Consider the following 17,944-nt stretch of genomic DNA (forward strand, 5'->3'; position numbering starts at 1 on the left):
TCTTTACAGTCGAGGCTTAGAGTGCGCCATCTGTTGATGTAGTCAATGACTGGCTCGTCCTTCCACTGCTTTGTGCTCGTTAGCTCTAGCATGCTCACAGTGCGGCGGGTGCTATAGAAGCGGTTGAGGAATTCCCGCTCTAATTGTTCCCAGCTGTTGATGGACTCAGGCTCTAGGTCTGTGTACCACTCAAAGGCGTTTCCTTTCAGCGAGCGCACAAACTGCTTGGCGAGGTAATCCCCTTCGGTTCCTGCGTTGTTGCAAGTTTCAACGAAGTGGGCAACGTGCTGTTTCGGGTTTCCCTTTCCATCAAATTGCATGAACTTTGGTGGTTGATAACCCCTCGGCATCCTTAAGGCGTCGATCTTCTTTGAATACGGCTTTGAGTACAACCCGGAGGTATTTGAGCTCCCTTCGTACTGTGCCTTGATGGTGTTGGTGATCATCTCTTGCAGCTGCTGGATAGAAAGAGATCCCATGAGTGCCGCTGCTTGGTCTGGCTCCGGCTTCGCATCGTTTTTCTCCACCTGAGGCTCATCTTCTTCGTCATCTCTTCTTTTTAGTGGATCATTCTCTGGGTTGGGTTTATCGCCGTCATGCGCCTCTAGTCGATTGACGAGTGCTGCAATTTGCAAGTCTTTTTCTTCCACAGTTCGGGTTAGCCTTGCGATTGCTTCATTCATTTGAGCCAGTTGTTCTTCAATGGAGGTAACGCCGATAGTCATGACTTGTGCGACCAATAGACGTGACTTTCCTTTAGACATCCAGGATGCTGATGAAGAACGTCGTTGGCTGCTTTGGGATGTCATCTTGTGCGCCCCAACATCGTGTTTCGGTGCCCCCAGTGAGGTCAGGTTGATGACATACTCACACCTTGGATGCTCCCCTTGCTCTTTTAGCGGCACCAATTTTGAAGTGGCATGTTGAGGAACGGTTGTGGCGCCAATGGATTGTCCGTTTGCGGCAGAAGTGCTTAGGATCCTTCCCTCAGTGGTTGCAAGAACGGCTTGTCCCTTGCTTGATGCCATTGACTTTGAGGTGTGCTTGGATTCCTTGAACGGAGAAAGAGATGAGAGGTAGAGATTGTCCCACTGGGCGTGCCAATTTGTGAACACGGAAAATTCCTGAAACGAAAGAGACAAGAACAACGCGCACAAACAAATATTTGTGTTTGATTTGATGATTTTGGGTTACAATCTCTCTCTATTTTGATCCTCTGATTCGATCTCCGTAAGGTGTTGATTTATGGGATGTGCGATTGATCCAAGGGCCGTCGAGGCTTGATCTTGGATGAACGAGGATGAACGGATCTTCAAGGGCTTTTGGGCTTGATCTTGAAGAATGGTGATTGACGGATCTTTAAGGGCTTTTGGGCTTGATCTTGAAGAACAGTGATGAACGGATCTTCGAGAGCTTTTGGGCTTGAACGGATCTTCGAGGGCTTTTGGGCTTGATCTCGAAGAACAGTGATGAACGATGAACGCTTTCTTCAAGGGCCGTCGAGGCTTGGGCTTGATGAACAACGGATGAGCGGATTCGTTGATGTTGTCGATCCAAAGGGGCCGTTGGGGCTTGATCCTTGAGGATGAACAGTTGATGAACGATGAACGATGAACGCTTTCTTCAAGGGGCCGTTGAGGCTTGGGCTTGAAGGTGGATTATTGTTGATCCAAAGGGCCGTCGGGGCTTGATCTTAGGATGAACGAAGAACGAAGAACGAAGAGAGCTTTCTTGATTCTTCGGGAACCTGGATGCTTGAGAGCTTCGGAGTTTCAGAGCTTCAGAGCTTGCTTAATGATTTTGGTCCCTTCAAATGAATGAAATGGGCTTGTATTTATAGAATTTTCCAAGGCCTAATTTTGAATATAATATTCCAGATGAAATAAGTCGTTTCTGCCAGGTGTTGACACGTGTCCTATTTGATGACTTTTCCAACTTATTTCAATTTTCGTTGAGTCACACGCTACGTGTAAAATTTATGTAATACATGAGCGTTGACACTTTGATTTGTCGGTCAACATTTATTTACCGAAATTTCGATGTCTACAAATGTATCTAAAATTTATTAGGGAAATATCTTCATTGGCAATGTGTTTATATACCAATGCTTAAGTAAAATTCAAACTTTGGGTATTTATTTTTTAGTCACATTGGAAGGTTTCGAACTCTAGATTTATCTTAGGGAACTTTAACGAAAAGCTCCCGGTACTGTTTACTTTAACAAAAAACCACATTTTTACACTAAAAAGTCAATTGTGGTACTATTCACTTTACCCTTTATTTTGTCCTTATCGTTAAAACTCAAAGTTTTCAAGCCCTTTTCATTAGTTTTCCTTTTATCTTATGCCTATTAACGAAAATAAGAAATTAATCTCTCAACCTACATCTAAGCCTAGTGACTTAAAACAAAACTTGCATGGAATACATTAGTTGCAAACTCGTTATTTTTGAGATTTGAACTTGTGACATCTTACTTATAAGTTATAAGAAATATTATTAGACCGTAATACTGAGTGACAAGTTAGTTGTGAATTTAAAAACATATAATTATGTGGACCAACAAAAAATAAGGACATCCTTCTAAAAGGGACAAGTAAAAAGGTGGCAAAGAGTCAAGAGCTGTGTGTTTTTTTTTTTTTTTTGAACAAATTTTTTTTGAAACAAACGATATTATCTACACTAAAATGGGGGAATATACTTAACCTCACAATGAACTAGCAATAATGTGGTTGAAATTCGCATTTGACGAGAATCAAACCTAAGACCTCTCACTTACAAGTAAAGAGGAACACTAGTACTACTGGCCAATAGTATTAAGTGGCAAGTACTGTGTTCCCTTTTTTTTGTTTACATAATTTAAAGAGAATGGATAGGGGACCATACCCTAAGTGAGTAATTAGAAATTAATACAAAATCTTGAAACATATACCCTGTTTATTAACCACGTATTATTATGAGTAGTAATACAAAAAATATTTTAAAAGATTGAAAAAAAAGTTCCACTGCTAAAAGTAATGGGCACTATTATCTCTTTTGGAAGCAAAGTTTCTGATAAGGCTGATCCCTTGGCACTAACACACATCTTATGTATTGAATTACATGAAGATATCTCTAACAAATAATCTTCAACTATATAAATCAAGTAAAACAAACTAAAGTACAAAACAAGAAAAATACAATGACTAACATAATTGGTGTCAATGTTATGTTGCAGAAATAAAAGTGTGTGATCTTTACATGCAAATCACGTATTTCAAATCATCTTATTTTTCATATCTTTAATTCAAAACTTTCTCATTCCAATTAAATAAACATGTCGCTAACAAATGACTAATTCTTTTTTTTTTCTTTTCATCAAACCAACCGAAATGAAAAACCTCGCAGGCTAAGTAAAATGCCAGTGATAAAATTCGAAAGCAGATGAGATAAAAACTTCAACCGATATACCAATTTTGTGTGGATTGACATATATATATATATATATATATATATATATATATATATAGTGCTGCCAATTTTGACATATGAGAAAATCTGTCAAACTATTTTTTTAAATATTTTGTTGTGTGGTTTCTAGTAATGCACCAATCATAAATTATGAAAATTAGTTTTTATTTATTTGTTTTGAAGAGTGGGTCCTACAATTATAATTAAATAAGATAAAATATATTGGTTGGAGCAAAAAAATCTGTCATTGCCACATAAGCCTTCAAAAGTTATATTTGATAAGGAGAGGGGAAGTTCGGCTAAGTCACACAATAAATAGCCTAATTTGTTATCAAATTCACCATCCATAAGATTCGAACCTAAGACTTCTCACTTTCAAGTGAAGAGAAATATCACCTGACCGTAGTACTGAGTGACCATTGGAGATGCTTTTAAAATTTAGTTTCAATTTAGTTTCACATAGCCATTATGCCACTACTTTACTTTAAACAAACTCCAACCCGTAAAATGAACTTAAAATGAAAAAAATTAATAAAATTCCTACAATCATGCAATGATTTTCATGAAGAGCCCAATCATCTTGTGAATAAAAAGAAAATGAAAGTTGAAGACCCAAAAACCCAATAAGTTGACTAAACACGTGGCCCATTAAGTTAATTCCGAACGGTTTGGCCCAACAAGTAACTCCATATGGGCCCATTATATAATAAACGGGATTTCGTATTTTTTGATTGGCGTGTATATCACAGACGATGAGTTTTGAGGAATTGAAGGTGACGACGGTGTCCGTAAGATTTGGAAGTCCGAATATTCTTCTCCGGCCCTTTAAAGAAGAGATTTCTATTTTTTTTTTCAAAAAATAGAATTAATTGTAGGAGTCTCTCTATATCGAACTTTAATGATTCGAACTGTCTATTGTATAAGTCTCAATTTATTAATCATCTTTGTAAAATTTCAATTCAATCCAAAATCATTTGCTTATTTAATTGTCACTATGAAATTTTAATGTTTTACTTTTTTTTTAACAAACCATATTATCTACATTAAAGTGGTGAAGGAGGGGGCTAAACCTCTGGACTAGCAATAATATAGTTCAAATTCACTTTTAACGAGAATCGAACCTAAGACCTTAATTAGATGACTCAAATATTGTACGTCAAATTTTATGAAGTCATTTAAATGCCTCTATCATTTCTAATTTAGCTAATATTTTACAAAAATGATCTATTAAGTGTAACTTGAAAAATATCGGATCTTTGAAATTCGATATTGTATTCCTTTCCTTAAAAGCTATGTATTCTTCTATATTGATTGATTAAATTACAACGATACAAATACAATGTACAACAAGAAAACGGTGATTCTTTCTTGGAAATGGGTCGATTACCTGTACACCCGAGTCCCTTGGACCCGACTCACCATTTGCTCTCTCGATTACCTGCACACCCGAGTCCCTTGGACCCGACCCACCATTTGCTCTCTCTCTCTCTCTCTCTCTCTCTCTCTCTCTCTCTCTCTCTCTCTCTCTCTTTCTTAATTTCCGTTTAAATTTAAATTTAGAGACACTTCAATGTCTTACCCCAAGAAGTCAATGTGCATAAAATAATTATTTTGTTGTTCAAAATATTTATGACACGTAGAATAATATCACGTAATTATTTGACTGTTGAACTTATAAGTTTGTCTGGTCCAGATCTAAAATGCATAAATATATGGACCTGGCTTCTGCCCTTCAGTTTCCATACAATCTTATCCATTCTTAATTTGTGCGGTCATAGTTAAGTCATACTAATATTTTATATTAATTTTTTATAGAGATAATAAGACAAAAGATAATAATGATATAAAATGTTGAAATAACTTAACCGTGATCGCAAAAATAAAAAGAGATGAAAGTGTATGGAAACTGAAAGGGCAGAGAAGCTATGTCCTAAATATATAATATATATTTGTTGATTGACCACAAAAAGTTATATTTGTTTGACTTTCAAACAACCCAATGAATTGTTTTATTTCAACAAGTGCTATCAAATGTCACGTTAGATTTGTCAAAAAAAAAAGTCACGTTTCAGGACAATAAATGTCATGTTTAGCCAATGCAAAGAGAATCATGTAAGGAGTAAAATTTTCTCCCCTCTTTTTTTTCCTTCTCTTCCCTCATCTTCTATTTGAATGATTACAGTTAAGTCGCGTCAATATCTTATATTAATTTTTTTATAGAAAGAGAAAGACAAAACAGAGAATGTGAGAGGATGAGATAAAAAGGATAAAAAGAGAAAGTAAGAGAATCCTAGTCCATCATGTAATGTGTTATTAGGCCTGATAAACGGGATCGCTTTTGTCATGTTTGTGTCGTATTTTTTATCACACATGCTATCTTATTGAGCTGTATGATTTCGAATCGGTTATTTTAATGGATTTTTAATTGGTGATCCTATAACGACTTGATTCGTTAACATGTCGTGTCATTTTATTTTTCGTGTCGGATTGACAAGTAGTGCAAGAAATTGTCAAACTTATGTGTGATATTTCTATTTTTAGGGAGGTTGCTTTCGAATTTAAAGTTTACGGGTCCTGCAAAAAAATAGCAAGTGGTCCTCAGCTCAAGTGTTTACATTATCATCATCCACATCTACCAAAATGTGTTAAATTATTCACTAACGTGCTGAAGTGAAGATGGCAAAAAAACAAAAAAGGTGCTTGAGTGAACGCATTCTATTTACAACTTTGGAAGGAAATTTGAGAAAGTCAAATTTTACACCATCAAAAGATAAAGGGTATTTGTTTGGTCTAGTAATACTTCGTCTTCGTTTGATTGGTGAACTTATTATATTTGACTCACACATAAAGAAAGCAGCTGCTGCATTTGTGTTAAGAAATGTTGAAGCGCAACTCATTGGAGTTGGAGTTTTAAACTTAGACGGTGTAACCATCTCGGTGGATGAGGCCATGACTCTAAGAGAATGTCTAAGGTATGCCAGACATAGAGGAATCAAGAACATTATGGTGGAGGGAGATTCAAGATTGATTATCCAATCGGTGCAGGAAATCTGGGATGCTCCATGAAACCTGAAATCTATTATTAAAGACATAAGATGGTTGGGCTTTGAGTTTAACTGTATTTAGTAGAACCATGTATACAGAAAAGCAAACTTTGTAACTGACGTCTTGGCACATAATGATCTCACCTTATCTTGCCCTAACTTTTGGGAGTATTGTTTACCGACTTTAGCTCATAATGCTTTTATATTTGATTGCATGAGAAGTTGTGCAATAGATTTTAAGCTTTGAATGATGTTTACTTCTTGATAAAAAAAAATAAAAAAAAAGTGAATTCGAAAATTATTCATTTTTTTATTTCTCATGTGTTTACAACTTTACCGTCTACTTATACAGTAAGAAATATCATTAGACTGTAATACTAAGTGACCAATTAGTTGTGTATTTAAAAGCAGATAATTATGTGGACCAACAAAAACAAGGGCATCCTTCTAAAAGGGACAAGTAAAAAGGTGGCAAAGAGTCAAGTACTGTAACATCCCACATCGACCAACAGAGAGGGTGTGATGTGCCTTATATGTACATACCCACCTCCATATAACACGAGGCCTTTTTGAGAACTCACTGGCTTCGGATTCCATCGGAACTCCGAAGTTAAGCGAGTTTTGGCGAGAGCAATCCTATGATGGGTGACTCACTGGGAAGTTATTGTGTGAGTTTCTATAAACAAAACCGTGAGGGCGTGGCCAAGGCCCAAAGAGGACAATATCGTGCTCTGACGAAGTTGACTGGAATGGGACAGAATGATATCAGAGCCATTATGCCATGTGGTGTGAGTGTGTCGACGAGGACGTTGGGCCCCTAAGGGGGTGGATTGTAACATCCTACATTGACCAACGGAAAGGGGTGATGTGCCTTATATGTACATGCCTACCTCCATATAGCACAAGACCTTTTGGGAACTCACTGGCTTCGGATTCCATCTGAACTCCGAAGTTGAGTGAGTTTGGGCGAGAGCAATCCCAGGATGGATGACCCACTAGGAAGTTGTTCATGAGTTCCCAGAAACAAAACCGTGAGGGTGTGGCCCAAAACGGACAATATCGTGTTACGGCAGAGCCGGTCTGGGATGTGACAAGTACTATGTTTTTTTTTTTTTGAACAAACTTTTTTTTTTTTTGGAATAAACGATATTATCTACATTAAATGAGAAATGATGTGCTTAATCTCACAATGAGCTAACAATAATGTGGTTGAATTTTGCCCTTGACGAGAATCAAATCTAAGACCCTTCACTTACAAGTAACGATGAATACTACTGGACAATAATACTAAATGACAAATATTGTGTTACCATGTTTGGTTACAATATTTAAAGAGAATGGATCGGGGGACCATACCCTAAGTAAGTAATTAGAAATTAATACAAAATCTTGAAACATATACGCTATTTATTAAACACGGATTGTTATGAGTAGTAATACAAAAAATATTTAAAAAATTGAAAAAAAAAAAAGTTCCACTGATAAAAGTAATGGGCACTATAAGCAGTAAGTTTCTGATAAGGCTGATCAGTTGGCACTAACACACATCTCTTGTTATGTATTGAATTACATGAAGTTATCTCTAACAAATAATCTTCAACTATATAAATCAAGTAAAACAAACAAAAGTATTACCTAACCACTCTCAAATCAAGAAAAAGACAATGACTAACATAATTGGTGTCAACGTAGCAGAAGTAAATGCGTGTGACCGTCACGTGCAAATTACGTATTTCAAATCCGACGTTTGCCTTTTTAAAATTGGCACTTTGGACACTTTCGAATGTAATAAAAGTTTTTCTACTAACTTTAAATTTTGTGGTAGTTTTCTACACTTGGTTGAAGGTGATTTCAAGTTTAATTTACATCATGACAAAACAGTGAGGGCGTGGTCGGGGCCTAAAGTGGACAATATCATGCTCTGACGGAGCAAGACTGGGATGTGACAAAATGGTATCAGAGCCACTATGCCATGTGGTGCGAATGTGCCGACGAGGACGTCGGGCCCCTAAGGGGGTGGATTGTAACATCCCACATCGACCAACGGAGATGGGATGATGTGCCTTATATGTACATGCCCACCTCTATATAACACGAGGCCTTTTGAGAACTCACTGGTTTTAGATTCCATCAGAACTCCGAAGTTAAGCAAGTTTGGGCAAGAGCAATCCCAGGATGGGTGACCTACTGAGAAGTTGCTCATGAGTTCCCAGAAATAAAACTGTGAGGGTGTGGCCCAAAGTGGACAATATCATGCTACGACGGAGCAGGTCTGTGATATGATAAGTACTGTGTTTTTTTTTTTTTGGAATAAACGATATTATCTATATTAAATGAGAGATGATGTGCTTAATCTTACAATGAGCTAACAATAATGTGGTTGAAATTTACCTTTGACGAGAATCAAATCTAGGACATCTTACTTACAAGTAAAGAGGAATACTACTGGACAATAATACTAAATGACAAATACTGTGTTACCAATTTTTGTTACAATATTTAAAGAGAATGGATAGGGGGACCGTACCGTAAGTAAGTAATTAGAAATTAATACAAAATCTTGAAACATATACCCTATTTATTAAACACGGATTGTTATGAGTAGTAATACAAAAAATATTTAAAAAATTGAAAGAAAAAAAGTTCCACTGATAAAAGTAATGGGCACTATAAGCAGTAAGTTTCTGATAAGGCTGACCAGTTGGCACTACACACATCTCTTGTTATGTATTGAATTACATGAAGATATATCTAACAAATAATCTGCAACTATATAAATCAAGTAAAACAAACAAAAGTATTACCTAACCACTCTCAAATCAAGAAAAAGACAATGACTAACATAATTGGTGTCAATGTAGCAGAAGTAAACCTGTGTGACTGTCATGTGCAAATCACGTATTTCAAATCCGACGTTTGCCTCTTTAAAATTGGCACTTTGGACACTTTCGAGTGTAATAAAAGTTTTTCTACTAACTTTAAATTTTGTGGTAGTTTTCTATACTTGGTTGAAGGTGATTTCAAGTTCAATTTACATCATGGCGACACAACATACATTTACGATCAATTTGTTACCTAATCGACATATTTTCATTGCGATTCTGTTGCACAGACTTACGACAAATAAGTTAAGGGTAAAGAAAAATATCAGGTTCTAGATACTCACATTTTCTTTAAATGCGGATATATTGTCGAAATACAAGCGATATTGCGTCTTCAAATACAGTTAACTACGACACGAAAATACTTGGTGGACAATAAGAAGATGAAAATCAAAGGGGTCAGGAAGCGAACGAAAGCGGTAGAAGTGACAAAGTGAGTATCGTAATGTTTAAAGGGTTGAACAAAAATTCAAGGCGGCCCCACATGCGATTACCTTTTCTGGGTGCCCACTCACCACGTGGTGCTCGAGATCAGAGAAGGAATATGATAAACGGACTCACAAGAGCCGCGTTTTGACCCCCTCAAGAGGCAAAAAGGTAATTTCCCCCGCCCGCCCCTCCCTTTCCCTTCCACCCAGCCAACCGTCCTTGGTGTGAAAGCCCACTTCCTTCCCTGCCTACCCCAACAACGACCCCCCTCTCTCTCTCTCTCCTCCGTTTTTTTCTCCCTCTCTCTTTCTTCCACCCAATCTCCTCCCAGGTGTCCGCCTGTCGACAGCGCCGTGTGTGGCCGCCCATTCACTCACACGGACCAAAAACAGACCAGATAATGCCCTGTCCCATCCGCACCCGGTGTTCCATGTGCGCTGCTGCCGCTGCCGCTTTAGCTTTAGCTTCTCATAATTGTAGTTCCAACTCCTAGGGTTTTCAATCTCTCTCTCTCTACAAATCCGTTCAATTCTTTTGCTTCAATTGTAGTTTGTATGGAGCTTGAGCAAGCTCAGCTCGCCTCGGCCTTTTATGGACCCAGTATGCAAGAAGACGGAGGCGGAGGAGGAGAACCGCCGCAATCGCAGGAGGTGTTTGACCGGTCGATGCCGGCGGTGAAGGACTGCATGGCGGCCGATCAATGCGAAACGATCGGCGGGGGGATGGTTGTTGGGAAGGCGGGGCAGATGGTGGTGGTCAAAGAGGAGGCGGGTAAGAACTTGGGGAAGCGGAGGCGGGGCCGGCCGCCCAGCGGGCATGCCAAGGCGACGGCGGTGAGCAAGATGCAGGACGAAGAAGAAGACGTTTGCTTCATTTGCTTCGACGGTGGAAGCCTCGTGCTTTGTGATCGCAGGTGAGAATCCGGTTCTTCGCGGTCGCAGCTTGGTCAAATTCAGTCCAATTTTGATTAGTCCATGCTAGAAAAGCTGAGAGTTTTTACTTAATTTAGCTGATTTGGGTTATTTCATTTCCTTATTGGCAATCCAACGGACAGTTCGAGTCGATTTTATGTTTTGTTTTGCGAAATTTAGTGAATGTTGTTGTTGCTTATTTGCATTGCTTAATTAAGCCTTGTTTGTGGATTGTTACTTGTTAGGGGGTGCCCTAAGGCATACCATCCATCATGCATCAAGCGGGACGAGGCCTTCTTTAAATCGAAAGCCAAATGGAATTGTGGTATGTTGCACTATGTTAACCTACTAATTTGTTATAACTTATATCCATCGCAAGTTGAGTTATGATAGTTGTGTGCTTTGTTCACGTTTCGGTGTTTTGGATATTATGCATGTCAGGTTGGCATATATGTAGCAGTTGTCAGAAGGCTGCCCATTATTGGTGCTATACTTGTACATATTCTCTGTGCAAAAGATGCACTAAAGGCGCGGATTATCAATGTGTACGAGGAAATAAAGGATTTTGCGGAACATGTATGAGAACTATCATGCTAATTGAGAATGTGCAAGAAAATAAGGAAGGGGTATGCTTGAACACACTTTGGTGTATTTATTTACTTACAGTCATGTAGTTTTTACCTACGAATTAAGGATTCTCAGCTTTGTTGAATTTGGAGAGGGATTAGATTGATTAAGAACAGCATATAACTCTTTTATATCAAGAATGCTTTATGTTTTTGTTTTATGTCCTTCTTTAAAGCCCGACGCTGTAATAAAAGTGGTATTCCATTACGTTTCACTCTGATAGAGTTTGTTAGGAAACGAATATCTGTTTAGTTTTTTATTTATTTTTACAAACTTCCATCTGGGTTTTGCAATTTTTACCATTTCCCTTTCTCATTTAAATTTTCTGCAGGCTCAAGTTGATTTTGATGACAAGAGCAGCTGGGAGTATCTCTTCAAGGTTTACTGGATTCTTTTGAAAAGGAAACTATCCTTAACTTCGGACGATCTTTTTAAAGCTAAAAATCCATGGAATGAAGCTGCCGTTATGGTTGGTAAGGGGGATTCTTCAACTGAACTATATGATGGTAATAAAACAAATTCAGGTGCAGTCAACTGTTGTGCAGATCTGGAAGCTACACATTCAAAAAGAAGTAATAAAAAGCCCAGAACTTTGGACAAGGATTTGAGTGTTGAAGACACAGTTTGGGCGTCAAAGGAGCTCTTGGAGTTTGTTGCTTATTTGAGAAATGGTGATACATCTGTGCTATCGCAGTTTGATGTCCAGGCACTTTTGTTCGAGTACATAAAGAAAAACAATCTTCACGATCCTCGCCAGAAATGCCAAATTATTTGCGATTCAAGACTCATAAATCTTTTTGGGAAAGAATGTGTGGGTCACTTTGAAATGTTAAAGCTTCTTGAATTTCACTTCCTCATTAAGGAAAGTTCCAAGGCAGATAACATTATTAGCCCTGGAGTTGATAATACTGTTGGCAGCCAAATGGAGATTGATGGGAACTATGATAATCAAATGATGATGCGTAATGATAAGAGGTGTAAAACACGCAAAAGGGTAGATGAGAAAGGACCACCGACCAATCCTGATGGATTCGCCGCTATTGATCTTCACAACATTAATCTGATTTACTTGCGGCGTAACTGGGTGGAGAAGCTTATTGAAGATGTTGACAAATTGCATGAAAAGGTGGTTGGTTCAATTGTGCGAATAAGAATTCCTACTGGTGACCAAAAGGAAGATATTTATAGGCTTGTCCAAGTCACAGGTACTAGTTTACACAACCAATGTTCTAAGTTATTTCTTATATTTTCACAATAGGTCGTGCAAAATTTGTATTGATGACATCTTTTTCTGCAGGTACCAGCAAGGTTGCTCAACCTTATAAAGTTGGCACAAAAACAACTGATGTTAAGCTTGAGATCTTGAACTTAAAAAAGAAAGAGGTTATATCAATTGACGAGATCTCTAATCAGGAGTTCTCCCAGGTCAGTGAACTTATCGCCTACTCTCCTCCTCCCGGGGTTCCTTGATATAACTTATCTACACATGCTATAATTTTTTTTTTCGGTAAGAATTCTTTTGGAACTGACGGTTAAAAAATAAGTGTGCATTAGTATAGATATCAATAATGAAAGCTCTTGGAGCCTAATTGTTTATTTGTACCTGCCTGTCTTCAGTTATGTGGACTTTAATACGAAAGGGTGCTGGGGGAGCGTTTGCCCTCACCATTAATGACTGACTTGAAACCTATATCCACACTATTTTCAGTCCTTTCTAGACATGGAAATAATGATATAACCAAAAATACACATTGACTAAGGCATGCTAGCTTTTCATATACAGTTTTTATCGGTCACAAGACTGTCTGTTGAAGTGTGTTGCTCGTGTTGAGATATTTATTCCCCTTCATCCCCCTCTTACTCAATTGTGACATTTTACTTATTTTACAGGATGAATGCAAACGATTACGTCAAAGTATAAGGTGTGGGCTCAGCAAACAGTTGACTCTGGTAGGTTTGCATGTTATGTACAATATGTGATGTTCAAGATATTTGCAACTCCTTTAACAAAGGAATATTTATGCTTGGTGTTGCAGGGTGAGATTCAGGAGAAAGCAATGGCCCTTCATGCAATTAGAGTAAATGATGTAAGTTCCGTTACTTGTAATTCTGAGGCAAGAAGAGGATACATTTGTGTTTTTATGGAAGGACTTTAGATGATCTTTCTTTTCCCGTTTTAGTTAATAGTTATTACTGCCCCATTTAAGTATATTCGTTGGCTTTTATTGTTTCTCCTAAATAAATCGTCAAATGCTATGTCTGATATTGCTTTTTGGTTGACCGTGGTCTTGTTTTTTAAACTAGTGTCTGGAAGCAGAGGTATTACGGATTAGTCAGCTTCGTGATCGAGCAAGTGAAAAAGGACGCAGAAAGGAATATCCTTTTTTGTTGATTATTCTATGTTTTTAGTTTCTTTAATGACATTTCTTGCACATTGTTGTGGATTATTCCAGTTGCACTCTCTGTTTACTCATTGATTACTTGTAGCACATTACTTAGTACGAGAGGCGGTTTCATGGGTACCCGTGTACTCTATTCTTCATATTGTCTTGTGGCAGAGGTATTTTGGTCTAAGAATATCAAGTTTTCCTTGACCATAGTTTACGCTTAGACAATGTGTGGACAAACTACAGCTTCTGAACTCGCTAGAGGAACGTCAGCGCAGACTGCGTGAAATTCCTGAAGTACGCCCTGATCCTAGTATGGATCCAAGTTGTGAGTCCGAAGGCAGTGCTGGAGCATTCGATAAGAAACAAGGTCCCTTACATTGATTTAATAGACATGGAATAACATCTTATCCATTTATCTTTTTCAAGGCTTCTTTTGGAAATGTTAATTTGGTGTTAATTGCGCTGATGTGTATGCAGATGCCAAGGTCAGACCAAGGAGATCTGGTAGAAAGGGAAGGGCACCTTTCTCTCAACCAAGGGAAGGCGATACTTCAAGCAATTCTAGAAGTAAGGCACCGAAAAATCCGGGTAGAGCAACATTTGGAATAAATGGATGCAATACGACAAGGAGCCAGGTCAATCTCACTGGTTTGGTGGCTTTTGATGGGAATAATCAATCAGCAGTTGAATCCAATACACCTTCTGAGGTTGCATCAGAAAATTCATCGTTGCCCTCTTCTATAGTGACGAGTGCGAACCATTCTGTTGATGATTTTGAGACAGACATTATATGGCATTACCAGGACCCAACTGGAAAAGTTCAAGGACCATTTACACTCATGCTGTTGCGTAAATGGAATACAGCTGGGCACTTCCCTCTTGATCATAGAATATGGAAGATAGATGAGAATCCAGACAACTCCATCCTTTTGGCTGATGCATTGAATGGACAGTATAAACAACCATTATTGCCACATGACAGCCCGTTACTTTCTCAGGAATTTACAGCTGCCTCGGATGATAGAAACAATGGTCAGGATGATGGAAGGAACAAGAGTATGAACACAACTCCAATAGATGGTAAACAGGTTGAAGAGAGCTGGAACACGAAGCAGGATGGCCAAAGTTTGCAAAATAGTGGCAACAGTGAACTTTTAAGGAGCACTGCACCTGCTGATGTTGTCAATTCTAGTGATGAACAAACTGGAATCATTTTGCAAGGCCTGGATCAATTGAAGGATGATAATTCTTCGCCCAATCAACCCCAAGAAAGTAGTTCACAACCTTCTCCTGCATTTCCTGTGAAACCATCTGAAACTTTGTCGCATCAAGAAGGGGAGAGTAGAGGAGAGGAAATTAACTCTGATCAGAAGAATGGAAATTTGGATCCCCAACAGGCTGCTCAGGCTCAAATTACAAATGGACAGCATAATGAGAGCCGATCTGATAGTGAGGGCCATTCAGGTCAATCTTCCGGGCAAAACTGGAGGCCTCCACCTGTAAGCAGTCCTTCAAATGGCCATCATTCCAACTCGGATCTTGTTCCTTTGATTAAATCACTGGAGATTCCCGAACAAGATCAGAAGGAAAATAATTTTTCAGATATGCCCGGTCCCACTCCAAAACCAAGCAATGGAGACTTACAAGGTCAGGCAGCTGAAAATAGACAGTCTGTGCCTTCAAATGTTCCTGTTCAGGATGCTGGCCATAGCTGGAGCACCTCTTCTAGTTTAGTGGGTGGTGGGGCACCACTTCCGGAAGTAGATGATGACTGGGCCAAACCATCTTCTATAGAGGAATGGGAATCCAGTCTTGTCTCTGCATCTTCTTTTAAACCAAGCGAGATGAATCAGTTTACGGAACCAACTGAATTTTGTACTTTACCTGATGAATCAGTTTCAGATCTTCTGGCTGAAGTTGAAGCAATGGAGACTCTCAGCAGCTTGGCTACCCCGACTTCAATCATGAATTGTCAAGGGGACTTTACAGAGGGTTCAAAAAATGATAGTTTCAGTTCTGTAGATGGATTCAGCCCAGCACCCGACCCTGGAAAAGGTGATGCTTTGAGCTCCACTGGTGATTTACGGGTTTCCAAGGCGATGGATGAACCAGTTGGGGTATGTCAGGGAAATGCACTTGATTTGAGCTCCACTGCTAATTTACAGGTTTCCATGGTGACGGACGAACCAGTTGGGGCATGTCAGGGAAATGCTCTTGATCTAAAAAACAGATCTGGTGTACATTCGTCCACAAGCCCCGAAATGGAGGGAGACAGAAAGTACAGTGATCTTTCAGTTAACCAATTTGAGGCAGGTACAGAGATGCGAACCACTGCACCATCGGACATCAACAATCATTGGAACAGTAGGTCAGAAAGCACAGGAAGGAGTTGGGAAGCAGTTCAGCCAGTTCCGATAAATGCAAACATGGGACGGGGAGGACCAGACCAAAGAAGTGTAAACCTGGGTTGGGGAGATGGTCAGGGGATACCGCACGGAAACACGAGCATACATCCAGGTCATCAGTTGCCCGCCGGGAGAATGTGGGAAAGCCAACCAAGGTACGGCGGCGGCGGAGAAAGACTCTTGGGTCCAAGAGATCGTGGTTTCCAGAATAGGGATTTAGGTATGGGTAGGGGTAGGTTTGGATGGAACAGGCAGACGATGCATGGAAATGGCAATGGAAATGGAAGTTCGTTGAGGCCTCCTCCCAAAGGGCAGCGGGTTTGTAAATATTACGATAGCGGGCACTGCAAGAAGGGAGCATCCTGTGGTTATCTGCACCCCTGATTTTTGGGTCTCAATTCTCAAACAAGAAGATTAGACACATTTAATTATGTAATCATTGCTCGTAATTAGGAGGCTCCTTGTTGCCAATTGCTGTAATTTAACCTGTAAACGTAACTTACGTAAGCCGTCCAAGTGGCTTAAGTGAATAATTATTATTTTTGGGGGATAGGTTTAGCATAATTTTGGAGTGTACCATATTATTTGTGGTATTCATTCCATGTTTCATGTAATATCTGACGTCCACAATGGACCTTTTACGTTTTACCAACCCAAACAAGTAAATTCCCTTGTGTTTTCTTTTCTTCCTTTTTAAACGAATGAAAGTGTTTTGGAACCAAACTTTGGTAAAAATCCAAATTAAGTGCTTCCAGCAAGAAGCATATCACAGGTGCTTTTAGCAAAAAACACCTCAATCGCTTGAAAGTGATTTCAGTTATTTAAGAGCCTCCGCCAAAGGAATCCTAAATTTTTCTTAGATGTCGACTCCATTCCATCATACATAAAATGTGGGTCATTTAGCAATGTCAACTTACATTGCTGGCCACCGGAGTGAAACATATGGAGTCAATTGGCCGGAAGGTTGATACACATGAATAACTTTCACATTTGTACATTTATCATCTGACAAAGTGTAAAATAGTGACTAAATGAGCTGAATGCAATCCCGGGTGAACTTTTCCTTGAGCTCATTTTGATAAATAATAAACTATTTTATATTAAATTCATCTCAATTACGAAAAAAAAGATTATACGCATAAGTGAGTATCTCATAATTTTAACAAATTTAACTAACCTCGGTTGTGTTGGGTACTCTTTTGAAGGAATGCTCAAGCTCAACTTTTTTTTTTTTTTTGGAATGATTTTAAGGGAATGCTCATTACTCAAGCTCAACTTTTTTATTTATTATTTATTTTTTAAAACAAACGGTAGTATCTATAATAAGACTTACTCAAACCTTTAGAGTAAAACTCAAATTTTAGGTTCTAAACCTATCTCAATTTGCTCCAACTCTTGGGCCAAATATGAGTTTTAACCCAAAACTCATTTCCGAGGCAAATTTAGGCTAGAATTTCCTTTGGGTTAGTAGTGGACTGGCTCACTATATATGTGTGTTTTTTTAAGTTTTATATTTATAAATCTATTGAATCTAATAACTAAAATCTAATATGATCAAATCCAACAGTAAAAAAATAAAAATAAAGATCTAACAGTCTAAATTTAAATCTAAGGGCTAAAATAAATATAAAAAAAATTCTTTCATGTGTTTCATATTTTTTTTGTAGTGTTCCATGAGTTTGATGGTGTTGATTTAGTGATTTTTCAATATTTATCAGAATCTAAATATTTTTAGGTTAAAATGTTCATAAAATTAAATTAGGGTAGTCTACATAATTTTTTTTAAAAGTTACTTTAAGAAAAAAAAAT

General features: G+C 38.4%; 1 protein-coding gene across 1 annotated transcript; it reads left to right on the forward strand.

Moving 5' to 3' along the window:
• Positions 1-9,948: 9,948 nt before the first annotated feature.
• On the forward strand, positions 9,949-16,801 carry LOC103407085 (zinc finger CCCH domain-containing protein 44-like). Its single transcript, XM_008346037.4, has 10 exons — positions 9,949-10,715; positions 10,959-11,038; positions 11,155-11,339; positions 11,672-12,545; positions 12,638-12,765; positions 13,231-13,290; positions 13,377-13,427; positions 13,645-13,715; positions 13,946-14,097; positions 14,208-16,801. Exons 1-10 carry the CDS (start codon positions 10,357-10,359, stop codon positions 16,517-16,519), a joined length of 4,272 nt encoding a protein of 1,423 aa, XP_008344259.2. The 5' UTR covers positions 9,949-10,356; the 3' UTR covers positions 16,520-16,801.
• Positions 16,802-17,944: the final 1,143 nt, after the last annotated feature.

This window comes from Malus domestica, chromosome 02 (genome assembly GCF_042453785.1).
Source record: "Malus domestica chromosome 02, GDT2T_hap1".
Lineage (NCBI taxonomy): Eukaryota > Viridiplantae > Streptophyta > Magnoliopsida > Rosales > Rosaceae > Malus > Malus domestica.